A 15,413-nucleotide genomic window follows, 5' to 3' on the forward strand; every position below is an offset into this window, starting at 1 on the left:
CAGATTTTTCCTGAAATGTAAATCTAAACTTACATTTAAACTGTTATCACTTATTACTAATTTTTGATTTCTAATCTTCTTGGATGTGGATAAAGGGTAATTTCTTTCTTTTCTTTTTGGTAATTTCATTTCCTTTTTGATAAATATTAATTTATTGTAATTTAGTAATATTAATTTAATTTGGTAATTTATGGTAATTATAAATGGTATTTCAGATTTACAATCAGGTCAGGTCTTCCTCTCTTCTTGTTCTTCATCATATATTTTCTACAAGATCAACTTTGATATTTTAATGTAACAATTGATATTTTATCAAGTTTTCATTGTCCCTGAATACCACTCTATCCTTTTTTTCGGTGTTATTTGGTTTTATAACATATATGTATTTACTTTTTTAGTTTATTGATCAGAATGTTGGTATCCCATCAAAAACAAGTCCGCGTAAGAACGAACGTGTCTTCTGCACTCTTCTTCGAGACCACACAGGCCTTGGCTTTGAAGTACAAGGAGGTAAAGGCGGAGAAGTTGCCAAGGAAAACTCAGACGTAAGACTTTCATAATTTTGTACGCCCTTACATGGTCATATCTAGGATTTTTTTTTTTGGCGGGTGATTTACATATGGATTTTTTTTTCGGGGGGAGGGGGTACACAAAAAAAACCCTAATAAACGCATACAAATTTGTTTGTATCTAATTTTGTTACGTTTTCACGAGTCAGACAAACAATTCGGGGGTGGCGGGGGGGGGGGTGGGGGGTCAATTCTGCAAACCCCTCTTGATACGGCCTTGTCTTTGTATCCCTAACCTGAATGTTTACGTAATATTTATTTAGATTCTTTATCATTTTACATTATATAGTTTTTTTTTTTTTTCTTCATAAATGCTTTTATTGATCTTTGTCACCTTAAAAAATCGAGATCTTCCAAAAATAAAATACCCGTTTACAGGTGGGGTATACATCATATACAAGTTATGCAATGGCTTTAGTTGCTTTGAGAATCGGTAGGCCTATTTTTGTATGAAATTTTACATCTGAGATTTGTTAGTTTAAAGTTTTAATCGTTCAGAGCTGCTAACTGACATTCAGGGTTGCATAGAGGTCTTGGCTTTAAAGGAGGATAAGGAGTAGGATTTTCTAATGAGAAGTTTAATGTAAGGTTTTGTTTTCATTTGAGCATTAATGCAATATATTATGTAGGTTTTCTTCGATTGTTTTTGGTTTTATTTATTATGTATGTTTATCTATAACCGACACAGTACAATTATAAATAATAATGGAATAATAGTTCGCAGACAATATATAATTCACAAGAGAATCAATTAAGACGGTGGCGAGGGGACAAAGGTGTATATGCCACGCATGAGAGTTCTCTGTGTCAACTTCTAAATTATATTCTAACTTATAACTTATAATTATATTCTTAACTTCTTAACTAACTTCTAATTAATTATAACTTCTAGATTATATTAGAAACGCCCAAAACCAATCTGAAGAAGCCGGTTTTTGTCCGGTTTGGTGGTGGATGAAGAAGGAAAATGAACAAGATTCTCCTGGGATTTAAAAATATTTTAAATTTAAATTCCATAGAATAAAAATCTTTTAAGTCTTTACATAAATAGCCTGGATTGTTTGAAACTAATATTAGGAACAGTGCTTATGCGAACACCGAAGACTGTACCGATATATAGACAAAGTTTTAAAAAATCGAAAAAAAATAGATTCAAAAAATTCTTATTAAAAAGAAATAAACAAAAAAAAAAAAACACTAATTTCCACAAAGTTTCCATAGCCTGTAAAGGAGATATCAAACGACCGAGTACAATCTATGAGAGAAGTAGTGAAATTATTACCCTGATTGGAAGTTGATTACCATAAATTTAGCGTACGCAACCCTTTTGAGTAATACCATGATTTACTGTGGGGAACTGTGGTGCGATTATAGGTTAGAACCTTAGGGTCATAAGGCCGATATTAGAAAAAGCAGCAGAAACAGTACACACCATTTGGGGTCATTTTTCGAAAAAAAAATCGCTGCTCGAAAATAGGATCTGCCATCAGAAATGTTGGCAGATAAACAAATAAAACTGCAGGCCCTGATGGAATACAGCCTGAACTTTTGAAAGTCAGCTGTGAATATTTCGATAACCTACACCACAAAATCCCACAGCTACCCGGGAATTTGGTCACCTGCCCTCACCATAGTGCAAAGTCACTATAGTCTCTGTTCATAAGAAAGGTTCTAAAGCTGTTTGTGATAACCATCACCAATCAAACAGTTCGTGGTAACGAACTGTAGTAAGGAGCGATTCGACTCAATAGTAACCAAAACTCTAAAAAACGGAATTTTGATACCAATAGTTACATCAAAAGAATTGAATTTAAATACTGATTTTAAATATATAAGCTTCATGACGTTTAGTCTTATCCATCAGAAGTTACGAGCCTGAGAAAATTTGCCTTATTTTAGAAAATAGGGGGAAACACCCTCTAAAAGTAATGGAATATTAATGAAAATAACAGCGTCATATTCAGCATATCAGAGAACCCTACTGTAGAAGTTTTAAGCTCCTATCTACAAAAATGTGGGATTTTTCTTGCCAAAAGACAGTTTAGTTTTTATTTAATCAGTATTAAAAATCACGGCACAAAAACTTTGACAAGAGTCTTGAACGGGTCTGATCAATATGCTTAGCAAATATTCCAGAATACCAAGCGGGCTTCTGATCAAATAAGTCGACTGTTGATTAGATTTTTTAAGTTCGTCAAATTATATGCATCAGCAAATTCGATGCTGTTTTACTGATAACGTTTTCACATCTTTCAAATGTGATATGTATCCTAAAAGTTGCTCTAATACATCAGCTGTCTCAAGACAGCTTTAAAAGATTTGACCGGACATCAAGGCAAATAGCTTGAAGATATCAACCCTCCCTGCTGGATCAATGTACCTGAGATGACACGGCGCAGATGTGAAATGGGAGCTAATAGCTACATAGATACATCATCAAATATAATATTTAAGAATTAGCGACGCTTCTTGACTACTAAGGTCCTTGCGTCGGCCCTGCAGTGCGTGCACTGCACTGCAGCGTGATTCGATCTCTGGGTCCCGTATTACCAAGCTAAGGTCTCTGAACCATACTTTTACTACACTGGACTGAAAGAATACCGAGTATTCAGGTTAAAACCCAGACTAAGCAGCCTTTAATCACTATTGAAATTCATATGAGACATTGGAGGTACTGGGGAGAACGAAAATGACAAGAACGAAAGAGGGCAGACTCCCATACAGTGTGTGATGCTAGAAACAAATTCACCAAAGCTTTTAAGATCTTGAATAGATATACCGCGGTTACGAAATTTCTGCAGACAGTGACCTAAATACATGAACAAATTCATTGCAGTTTTAAATTCTCTGAGTTACCTGCTGCAGTTGCGATGTATATGCTGATGGCAGCACAAATACAGAAGTAGCTTCACTGCAGCTTTAGGGGCTATGAATTGATTTACTGCAGAAACCTGTCGTACCATGAGATGATGCCGCCCTACAATATTTTCTATTTTGAGCTAATCTGCAACTCTTCGGTCATCAATCTAGGTGTCTCCAAATGTTTCGATTTGTAGTTTAGATGCTCATTAACCGTCCCAGAGAAGTCGAAAATATCAAAATTACTTGTGATAAGTTCGAAATTTGTGCTTAAAAAAAAATACTTAATAAAACTTCTACACAGATAATAATTTTTAAAAACAGACGTGATACAACTTATACATGTTACCGTAATATATATTACCGTTTTACCGATGCATATTTTATTACCGATACAATATTACCGTATTATATTACAGTAATATTACCGTAACGTTTGATGATACATTCCGACTTTGTTACATTCTTCTCAAAAGTAGCTGTTCGGAGTAAGAATTTTTTAAAACATGCTATTCCATAGCTTAATTTTGAATTGAATTGATTTTTTTCCTTTTTTTGTACGTGTCCTCCAACTAATCTTATTTCCAAATTTGGATCCCATAGCATTTGTACGTAATAACTGTCAATATATTACTGATACTATATTGTTACTTTTGTTTCTTTTTTTATTGTGTTATGTTCATGTCGTTTTTTATGCTAGTATCAAAACAATTATTCTGTTATTATAGAATAAAATAATTATCTCATTCCATTATTATGCAGTGGCTAGGATACGTTCTGTTGATGAAGGATGGCAGATAGCCAAAGATTGTCCTTGTAGGTCACCGCCTAGAGCCAAACGAAAGCGGGTCGTCCTCGCGAATAAGTTTGGAAGATATCGTAAAGAAGAATTTAAGCGAAATGGGAACTTCTTTGGGAGGTTTTAAAGAGGGGGGGGTTTGAATAGATTGGGATGAAGGAGGAGCGTACGTAGCTGTGTTGGTTTCAGATCGCTTGGTGCTGCAGTGAGTTGTTGTTAGTAGTAGTGAGTAGTTGTTCCTTTTTATGAAATTATTTTTAGAATTCTTTCATTTCCCCGATGATGATGTTTTTTTGGATACAGACTAAATATTTGAGTAATTACTGAATCAAATTCAGATTTTCTTCCGATTTGTCACGGTAGGCAAGTTTGAATTTAAATCTTCAATCCTTTTATTTTACTTCTGTATAAATTTATTATATTTTGTTTTAAACCTATTTTTATTAATATCATTATTATTATGTTAAATTAATATAGTTGAATCCATTTTCTGCGTTCTAGGGCATTTATGTGTCTCATATAAATGACGTGGGTCCTGCCGCTCGTGATGGAAAACTCCGTGTTGGAGACAAAATTCTATCGGTAATTGATTTTCTTTTTTGTTTCATCTATTTCTTCTTTCCCCTTATTTCTTGTGCTTTGCTTTAGTTCTTTTTAACAATCGTCAGGTTTGTCTTTTTTCCTTATCTTTCCTTTTCTTTCGGTTTTTGAAATTCTACATAGAAACAAAGCTCTTAATAGTGCATTTTGTTATAAAAAAAGATTCATTTTACTGTGCAAGCTATTTCTGCTTTTTTCTGACTGGTGTGAATTTATTATACTTTTGCTGATTCTAATTTATTTTTGCAAACTAGGAATTGAAAAGGTCAAAATGGAAGTTCCTTTATATCGTTTCAAGCAATACCTTAATGTTTAGTTTCTAATTTTATTATACAAATTTTTAACCTAAATATTGTAATATCATTGAATTTTATTAATTTTTCGTCATTGTTTTTGTCATTATGACCTAAACTTTTATTGACTTTTATTGATTTTTATTTTAGCAACACATAGGATATACGCTTGCTTTTTGCTAATTACTATTTGTCCGAGTTCGACCCAAGTAAGTTTGTTACTATAAAGTTTCTATTTGGTCTGCTAGAATTAATATAATACCAAAAGCGTAGAATAATCGGACTATGAATTAAATAAGACACGAAAATGTTTAAAATGAAAATAGAAGACCATTAAAGATGTCGAATAAGTGTAAGAGTGTAAAAGAATACATTAAAAATGTAAGCAATGTACATGAGTAAAAGTGAAGAAGCGTAAATGCATAAAATGAGCACACTAATTTTCACCAGCGCCATCTAGCTTGGATTGAATTTGTTCCCTTTTTAGCACACCACCAAAAGCGCTGTACACGCTTTTGATGTGTCCAAAAATTGATGTGTACCACACATCAATTTTTTCATCAGTGGGCATTCCAGGCTAAACAGAACTGGCCTACTTAATTTGCCATTAGTCTCAACATAACCAAGGCTATTTTGTGCTGACCACATTTTGACTTTTAACTAAATATTTCGCGAGAATAAAAAATAATTCTGATAATTGATCATTTAAAGGGAATTTCGAGCTATAAAACTACAACAATGAAGATTAATTGGATCAACTAGCTTTTTTTTTTTTTTTTTTATTAAATCGCCAGACGCTACTCTGTGGAGCTAGTAATAATTCAAACCCTTTGTTCCCATGTTAAATCGCTGAACGTCTAACTCTTATAAATTTTCCATTATCATTTTTTTAAAATTCTGTCGCTTGCTATATAGTTTTATATTTTATTTGATTTATGGATCTTGAAGGGGCTTAACTAGGTTTGTTTTAAGGTAAGGTTTTGATTTTGGATAGCTGTGTTGGCTATTAGTAGGCTGTTAGAAAATGAAGACTAAATGCGTAAAAGAACTGTTTGCTTCTGTTTTTATGTTTGCATGCTTTTTGTTGCAGTTAATGCATAGTATGTTTAGTTTATAGTAAAAATTATGTTGTGCATGCATTAACGAACGGATGAGCAACTTAGATGCCAAAATGATTGACTTTGACTCTACTTTTTTGCGCGATATTATTACTAAAAAGACTTTTTTGACTTTAAGCTTTCGGAATTCTTGAAGGTTTACTGACTCCAAAAAGACTCGATATGGTATCGTGTACTACTTACAAACCACTTACTACTACTACTACTACTACTACTACTAATAACTCAGTGCAGCACCAAACCGCCTGAGGCCAACACAGCTACGGACGCTCCTCCTCCAACCTAATCTATTCAAGGTCTTCCTTTTTACACCCTCCCAGGAAGTGCCCATTTCCTTTAAATCTTTATTCATGACTTCCTCCCAACCCAGACGAGGAGGTCTGGGTTCAAGCCACTTGATGGAGTGAATTTCGGGGAGCTAAAGTATGATAAGAGCTATGAACAATAGTTTAGCTTTGTATCTCAGAAACGTCATTAGTAAAGGAAGAGGCACTTCCAGATTTAAGGAACAACCCGTTAATACAAAGATGTCCATTACTTGGGGCAAAAAATTTGAATTATGGACTTATTGTATGATTACTGAAGAAAGATAACCGAGTTTATTGTGGGGCTATTCGGTAATGTAGTAATGAAAGCTGCTTTGAGGCCATGTTGTGACAAGAGGTACGCATGAGGTGTGAAAACTCTAACCTAGATACAAGAAAAAACAATGAAATACTAAGGAAAAAAGGGAATAGTTCTACTGCATGCTACTGCAGTTTCACATCAATTTATAAATAAAGCGGGCAGGTCTTTTCTGTCATATTTTCTTGTTTTGCACCTGTCTATCCTTTTATTTCATTTTGAACGGTTTCCATGACTCGAAAAAGTGTTAGATCTATTTCTAATTGAAAAGAATTTCAGATTTGTTGGATATCGAACATTGATAATGATAATGACTTATGGATTTGGAAAACAATAAAAGTAAATATGATAATGTCATCAAAATATGTGTGACACTGGCTGTGTCATGGCAGTGTCATAAATGAATCCAGAAAAAATAAAAGTAAACATGACAGTGTCATTAATAAAAATATACTGCATATTATAAAGTAAGAACGTCTATGTAGTTGTTTTGGTTTTGTACATACCTATATACTAGGACTATACATGAGACTTTCAGGACTGGGGGGAGGAGGTCATTTGCGAAGGAAAAAGTAACAATATCTGGAAAGAGCGTGAAAAAGCCATGGATTAGTGTGTTCACCTTGTTCCCACGGCAGTAATGGAATCGTTTATATATTTACCTACTACTACCAATAACAACTCACTAGCACAAAGCCGTATTAGGCTAACATGACAACGCACGTTCCTCCTCCATTCCGATTTATTCAAGACCTTTCTGTTGACACCCTCCTAGGAAAATCCAAGTTCCATTAAATCCTTCCTTACGACCTTCTCCCACCCTACTAGGGGCGACCTGCTTTTCGGTCAGCCCTAGATTTACCAGTGTGACAAACATATCGCATTTGTAAGACTCGAACCCTGTTGGTCGCTTTCCTTGTGTTTTATACCCTAGTTCTTAAGGTAACACCGGCTAGAAGCTACTTCTGGATTCTTTGTCCAAGTTTGAAAGCGTACCTTGAACCTTAATATTAAGTTCTAACTTATTTTTTGGGGTTTTTAAATTATTATTTTTTTTTAGTTTTTTTTTTAATTTATTAATTTGCTAAAGACTATCGTACTGCTGCAGCATTTGCGTATTTATGAAATATGAGCTGCGCAGAAGCCAAATCCATTGACTCCACTCTTGTTATTGCTAAAGCATTTGCTTTACTGTTGATTTAGTTCAATATCCTCCTTAAACACCGAAAGTTTTAACTTGATACCCATAGCTGTTCCTGCGATATTAAAATTGCAACCTTTTGATCACCTGGATTCACATAATGTGTTCAGATTTAGCTCAACATGACCTGAAAGTTTCAACTTACTACACTTGGCCATTCCTAAACTATATAGTAGATAAGGTCTTTCGACAATCTTGATGCACATATATTTTTATTAATTTTCTTCAACATTTTAAATTGCAACATTGTAATATAGTAATTTCTCTATAATTTCTTCCGCTAAATTAGATATACAACTTCGAATTTTGTTCTGCTAAATTGGTTTATTAAGTTTTTAATATTTTATTACCTGAAACTGTTTGTTGTTAAAAATCATTTGATTTTTGCTTCATTGGTAATCATCATGTTATATCGACGAACGGCTTCAGTTTTAAAATGCTACTGTCAATAGAGAGGAAATTTTATCCCAACAGATAAATTTATTTTATAAATTTATAAATATATTTAGTGTTATAAATCTATTTAGTGTTGAGTTACTTATAAATTTACTTATTACTTATACTTATTTATACTTATTACTTATTACTTATAACTTTATTTAGTGTTGAGCTACTAAAAGTGTGAAAGATATGTACATAAACGTGACGTCGAATAAATGAGTCATGAAGAGATCGAAAAAGTGCATGCAAATATTGTTAAATACTTAAATAATTAGTTGCTATTAAATAATATTAAATTATTTAGTAATATTAAATTAAATAATATTAAATTAAAATTAAATATTTAATAATATTAAAGTATACTAATTACATAATTAGTTGCTATTAAATAATATTAAATTAAAACGTTTTAAATTATTTAATTAAATTATTTTAAATTAAATTATTTAATAATATTAAATTAAATAATATTAAATTAAAATTAATTATTTAATAATATTAAAGTATACTAATTAAATAATTAGTTAATAATAAGTTGCAAATACGTAAAATAATTGTTTGCTTCTATTTTGATATAGGTATGCTTTTTGTGCGCTTAGATTGTAGTCTAGAAAAACTGGTTTGTTTTATGTTTATTAACGAACGAATGAGCCCCTCAGAAGCCAAATTGAATGACTCCATTTTGATTACTGGTAAAGCACTTGCATGACTAGTTACTTTAATGATAATAACAATGGATTTTTATGCTCTGTGCATACATGAATGTAGCCTGTAGAATTGAAAAAAAACCTAAATGAGAGGGAAAAAGACAACGCTTCAGAGGAAAACGATCATAAGCCTAATAATAATTTCATTATAATAAAAAAACACTAACAGTATAAAAACCTCACAAACAAAATAATAAAAACCTGTATTATTTATAATAGTAAATAATGTAAATAAACATATGACTGCAACGCTATTCATCAAACAAGAAGATTAAGGAGAAATAAACTCAATGTACTTATGATCACTGAAGAGATCGATCCCATTTCTGATCGATTATTTATTCCTTAAAATACTAAAGAAAGTGCAATTGAAATCTAATTGTTGGAATTAGATTAGAGGATAAGCTTGCTCAACCATATTTAATTTATTTATAACCATTATTATTTATGTTTATTTATATATTTATATTTATTTACAACCATTATTTATTTTTTAAAGTAGGAAGAATCCGGAAAAGAATTTTTAGTCAAAGAGACCTTTATATGCAGTTACGTAGTTTTTGGCAGTAGCTTTTGCCAAATTAAAAAAAGAGACGTGGGCGAAAAATCAGCCAAAAATGAGCTAAAAACAAATGGCACCAAACAACTTAAGAAGGCTTCTCTTTGAAGTTGTCTGGGAATCATTGTTATTGTTTTAATTTTACAGTTTAAAGTGCTGTGAAATTCAACTAAACGTTTTTAGTTTCGCGGTTCAACGTGACAACTTTAATAAAATGCAGTACTGTCCTAAAAACTTCTTAATTTGTAAACGACTAGAAGAAAAATCTTAGGGATACGAGATTTTTTAGAAAGGAATAGATCTTAGCTGGGTCGTGGGTGTTTTTTTATATATATATAATATCCTTGGTAATGTAAGAATAAGCCTAAGCACTGTTTAAGCACTAACTAATTTGAAGAAAAATTTTCGATCTTTTTTTAATTTTCTTTTGCAAGGCCAATTTACATCTCCTAAGACAAACTGAATCATTCTTTCCATTTTATATAAATAGCGACGAAGACCACACTGCCTTTCCATCTGCCTTGCCTTTCCAAACGCAAAAAAAAACAAGAAAACAATTGGGAGTTCTTTTCACAAGACAGTGGAAGTTTGAATGAATACTTTGACCCTATGTCGAAGGGCTGTCCTCAGCAAAACAAATATATATAAAAAGAGTTACAACAATATACGACCATTAAAACTAAATTGAAAATTTTAAAACAGTCCTAGCATCCCTACTTTAGCGAAGTTCAACCAGAACTAATAGATAAAGTGTGGTGAAACAAGGCAATTCATTGAAATGAAAGAAGAGTAATTAGAAACTCGTTTTCATTGCTAATCATGCCTTTTTGGCAAAGAGGGGTCTATCAAATACCATATGACTGTGGCAAATACTATGTAGGTAGAACTCACCCGAATTTAGAGAAATGTCTACAACAGCATAAAGGTGATATCACCACAGCTTTAAGTTCTAATATTGCTGCGATATTATAAGTTCGATATTTGGCGATATTATAATTAATATAATATTAATTTGGCGATAATTTATCGATAATATCGATATTTGGCGATATTATAATTCGATATTATAAGCTATATTTGGCGATATTATAAGATAATAAGTTCGAATATTGCTCTTTTCATTCTGTGTTAAGCAGCCATGTGTTTTTTAAAATCCTAGCGACAAAACACTTTTTGAAGAATCCACCCTTATTAGCAATGACCTAGGCATAAAGCGGGTTGTTCGTGTAGCAATTCGAATCAGACTTCAGATTAATAGTTATAATTCCTTAAATAGGGATTTGGGGGAACATTCAATATATGCTCTGTATACAAATTTAATTGAAAGTGATCTTACAAAATATATTAAACAAGAGATAAGAGCTCATATGGCACTTGTGACGAGGTCGGAAGAGCCAAGAGCTCATATGGTATGAGCTTTAGCAAAATTCTGAGAATCAATAGATTGCTTTAAAAGGAAAATCAGAGGCTTAATGCCGGTTGGGATTTAAAATAAGAGCTCTGAGTCACGTGGTCCTTCTAAATATCAAAATTATCACCCACTCATAAGTTAAAAATACCTCAATTTTTCTAATTTTTCCTCTCCCTTCAGCCCCCCAGATGGTCGAATCGGGGAAAACGACTTTATCATGTCAATTTGTGCAGCTCCCTGACACACCTACCAATTTTCATCGTCCTAGCACGTCCAGAAGCATCAAACTCGCCAAAGCACTGAACCCCAACCCCTAACTCCCCCAAAGAGAGCGGATCCAGTTCGGTTACGTCAATCACGTATCTATGACATTTATAAGCGTTTTCCAAGATTTCCGTTTTCCCCCTCCAACTCCCCCCAATGTCAACAGATCTGGTCGGGATTTGAAATAAGAGCTCTGAGACATGAATTCCTTCTAAATATCAAATTTCATTAAGATCCGGTCACCCGTTCTTAAGTTAAAAATACCTCAATTTTTCTAATTTTCCCAAATTAACAACCCCCAGCTCCCCCACAGAGACGGACCCGTTCCAATTATGTCAATCACGTATCTATAACTTGTGCTTATTCTTCCCATCAAGTTTCATCCCGATCTCTCCACTAAGCGTTTTCAAAGATTTCTGGTTTTCCCCTCCAACTCCCTCTAATGTCACCGGATCTGGTCGGGATTTAAAATGAGAGTTCTAAAGCACAAGATCCTTCTAAACATAAAATTTCATTAAGATCTGATCACCCGTTCGTAAGTTACAAATACCTCATTTTTTCCGAAATACCCCCCCCCCCAACTCCACCAAAGAGAGTGGATCCGGTCCGGTTATGTCAGTCACGTATCTTGGAGTTGTGCTTATTCTTCCCACCAAGTTTCATCCTGATCTCTCCACTTTAAGCGTTTACCAAGATTTCCGGTCTCCCCCCTCCCAATAACATTGGATCCGGTCGGTATTGAAAGTAAGAGATCTGAGTTACGAGGTCCTTCCAAACATCAAATTTCATCAAGATCCGATCGTCCGTTCGTAAGTTAAAAATACCTAATCTTTTCCAATTTTTCCGATTAAACCGTCCCTCCATTCACCCCCCCCCCTAGATGGTCGAATCGGGGGAACGACAATTTCTAATTTAATCTGGTCTGGATCCTGATACACGTGGCAAATTTCATCGCCCTAGCTTACCTGGAAGTGCCTAAAGTAGCAAAACCGGGACAGACAGACAGACAGACCGACCGACAGAATTTGCGATCGCTATATGTCACTCGGTAGATACTAAGTGCCATAAAAACCAGTTGATATTAACACAAACCAGTTACAAAAAGACCTTCGAGGCTAGCTGTCAAAAAGGTTAGATTAGCAATGAAAAGATGTAATTATTTTTTTGTTTTATTTCAATGAATTGTCTTGCTTCACCTTAGTTATTTATCAGTCCTGATTGAGCTTCGCTGAAGTAAGGATGCTGGGACTATTTTAGTCTTTTCGTTTTAGTTTTAATGGTCGTATGTTATTGTAAGTCTCTTTTCTTCTACATATTTATCTTTTGTTGAGGACGGCCCTTAAACATAGGGTCGAAATATTAATTGAAATTAGAATTGCCACTGTCTTGCGAAAAGAATTCTATTGTTCTTCTTGTTTTTGATGTTTATCTTTCCATTTCAAACATATAAGAAATACAATAATTTTTTTTCAACTATGGCTTAGTATGCATGAAAGTTACAAATTTGTTTACTTCATTTTCCCCGCTGATTACTCAATGCAGTAAATCTATTTGGCATCTGACTGACTCAAATGTGTGTAGACTAATGTTTTGGGTAGTGTGAGTAACAAGCACTACTTTTTTTTAGATCAATGGAATCGATGTCGGAGGTGCTCGACTCGATCAGGTAGTCGCTTTGCTCTCGGGTTTGGAACGCTTTGTTCGCTTGGTTGTCGAGAGAGAGCCGGGAAGTGGCTCTACACCACGATCACCATTTGGGTTATACAACCCAAAATCCTATATGGGTACTCGACTCTCACACTCCAACCTGCAAGTATGTTGAATGCTTTTATGATCAAGCTTGTAGTAAACTTTAACTCAAACCCTTCTCTTGTTTAGTTGTAATAAGTCATGAGGATCTATACCTTAGGTGACAAAGCACGCAAAGAAGATTTATCCTTTTCTGAATTCATATTGATGCTTAAGATGATTTGAAGAGACCACCCCTTCTCTTCTTCCGAAAAAGTAGTCGTTCACAATATTTAGCTGGTTATTTCAGTTTTCGTTTCCCCTTTCTTCGTTCTAAGATTAGCCCCATATTGAAAATTAGTATCTTAAAAATGTATCTTCTGATTTTGAGTTAATCCCCTTCAATCCCTAATCGTATGGTTACCTATGCTTTATACTACTAACATATAACGAGGGGAGGGGGCTCTTATGGAAACTTCAGCAGAATTAGTTACGTCAAAATAATTTTTTTTCAATTTAGAAACCGAATTTTTTTGGTAATCTATCCCTTCTGGACCGAATTCAGGTTTTCAAATTTTCAATTTGAAAATTTTCAACGTTTTCAATTTTCTGCAAATTCAATTTAAATTTTCTATTTCTAATTGAAATTTTCATAAAAAAAAAAATTGAAGAAAAAAAAACTTGAAAAGTAGGATTGGAAGAAATTAAACCTTTTAGAAGATTAAAATATTTTGATGCTATTGGATTGTTGATTTTCTTGAAGCTAAAATCCACATCCCGTTGATCACCTTTGCGGAAAGATTTTTGTCACTAAGAGTTTTTTTTTTATTTTAAAAATATGGACTTCTTATAATTTTTTACCTTTTAAGTCATGTTTAATACTTCAACTTCAACATACAATCTTCTGTTCCGGAGAATATCTTGTCTTTTTTTTTTTCACCCGGACAGAATCAACTAAAAATAAACCAATAAAATGATAGTGTTTTTTGCTTTTTTGTTTTTTCCTACTTGTTAAAATTATGGCAACATACATTTCAAATAATTTCGCTTCATCGTTTGAAGAAGTCTTATAATATCGTAGTATTATACTTCTATAAGAATTATGGAAGGAGAAAAACATATAGGGGGAGAATATATATATTTCAAATACTGTGGGGGTTGTTGGGAGTGGCTGTCCCTCCTCACATTTAGAATAACTCTGAAAATCGGAGGGAAATCACTTTTGAAAAAGAGAATGGGAATAAGGAGTGACGTAAAGACTTCATAACCCCTTTGCTCCTTCCCCTGCTCTTTACTCAAAAATTATCATTTATGAGCTTGCAACACAAGAGGAATGTAGTTAAATTTTGACTTTTCTTGGCACAATACTTCGAGGATGCTATTGTCCATTTAGTTGAATTTGCTTTAAAGATGTTTTTTGCTTTATTTTTTGGTTAATGGTTAGTTTTTAGTATGTAATATTTAGTTAATTTTGTAGTTTTAGTATATTTTTAGTTTAAATGTGTTGAACGACACAGTAAACATAATACTTCCAATTTATATTTGGCCATATTTGTTTTGTTTTTAATTGCTTTACGATAAGCCGCCTTAGTGAAAAGACCCAGATGTTGAAGGGGATGGAGGCAAATCTATGTCTCCCTCTATGGATTTTTTAAATTGATTTTCCTGGTTTCTTCCAAGCATTTTATATACGAAAATTTACAATACATATTTATGTACAGTATATGCGGAATACTCTTATAAGCAGAGTTTACTCTTGGAAAAAGTCTTCTAGGAAATTGAAGTTCTTTGATCTCCCAGCTTCTTCTTGTACATACAACACATTTCACATGAATTTTCAATATTTCAAAAAAACATTTTACCAGATGAATTGAGAATTATAACATTGTTAATCTTAATATTGGCTGCGAAATGGAGAAACTGCTGCATATAATTGTTATAATTACCTCATGTCAGATTTAACCACCTCCCATTATTCTGTAGCATCGCCATAACAAGTAGCAACAAGCCCTTTGAAGCAATTAAATAAAAAAAAACAGTTTTTTTAACTGAAAGTAAGGAGCGACATTAAAACTTAAAACGAACAGAAATTACTCCGTATATGAAATGGGTTGTCCCCTCCGCAATCCCTCGCTCTTTGCGCTAAAGTTTTTAATTGTTTTAAAAAGAAAAATTGTGGCAAAGAGTCAGACTTTAGCGTAAAGAGCGAGGGATTGCGGAGGGGACAACACTAAACACTA

At 33.3% G+C, this 15,413-nt stretch overlaps 1 protein-coding gene across 7 annotated transcripts in view; it reads left to right on the top strand.

Annotated features, from left to right (window-relative positions):
• The window catches only part of LOC136036499 (protein lap4-like), a 199,287-nt gene that overhangs the window by 111,233 nt on the left and 72,641 nt on the right, over window positions 1-15,413 (top strand). For all 7 annotated transcript variants that reach the window (XM_065718780.1, XM_065718777.1, XM_065718781.1 and 4 more), the window contains 3 exons: window positions 399-545; window positions 4,729-4,809; window positions 13,073-13,258. In XM_065718780.1, the coding sequence (XP_065574852.1) occupies window positions 399-545; window positions 4,729-4,809; window positions 13,073-13,258 (414 nt within the window). The remainder of the gene's footprint in view (window positions 1-398; window positions 546-4,728; window positions 4,810-13,072; window positions 13,259-15,413) is intronic.

The sequence above is a fragment of the Artemia franciscana genome, chromosome 15 (assembly GCF_032884065.1).
Source record: "Artemia franciscana chromosome 15, ASM3288406v1, whole genome shotgun sequence".
Taxonomy (NCBI): Eukaryota; Metazoa; Arthropoda; class Branchiopoda; order Anostraca; family Artemiidae; genus Artemia; species Artemia franciscana.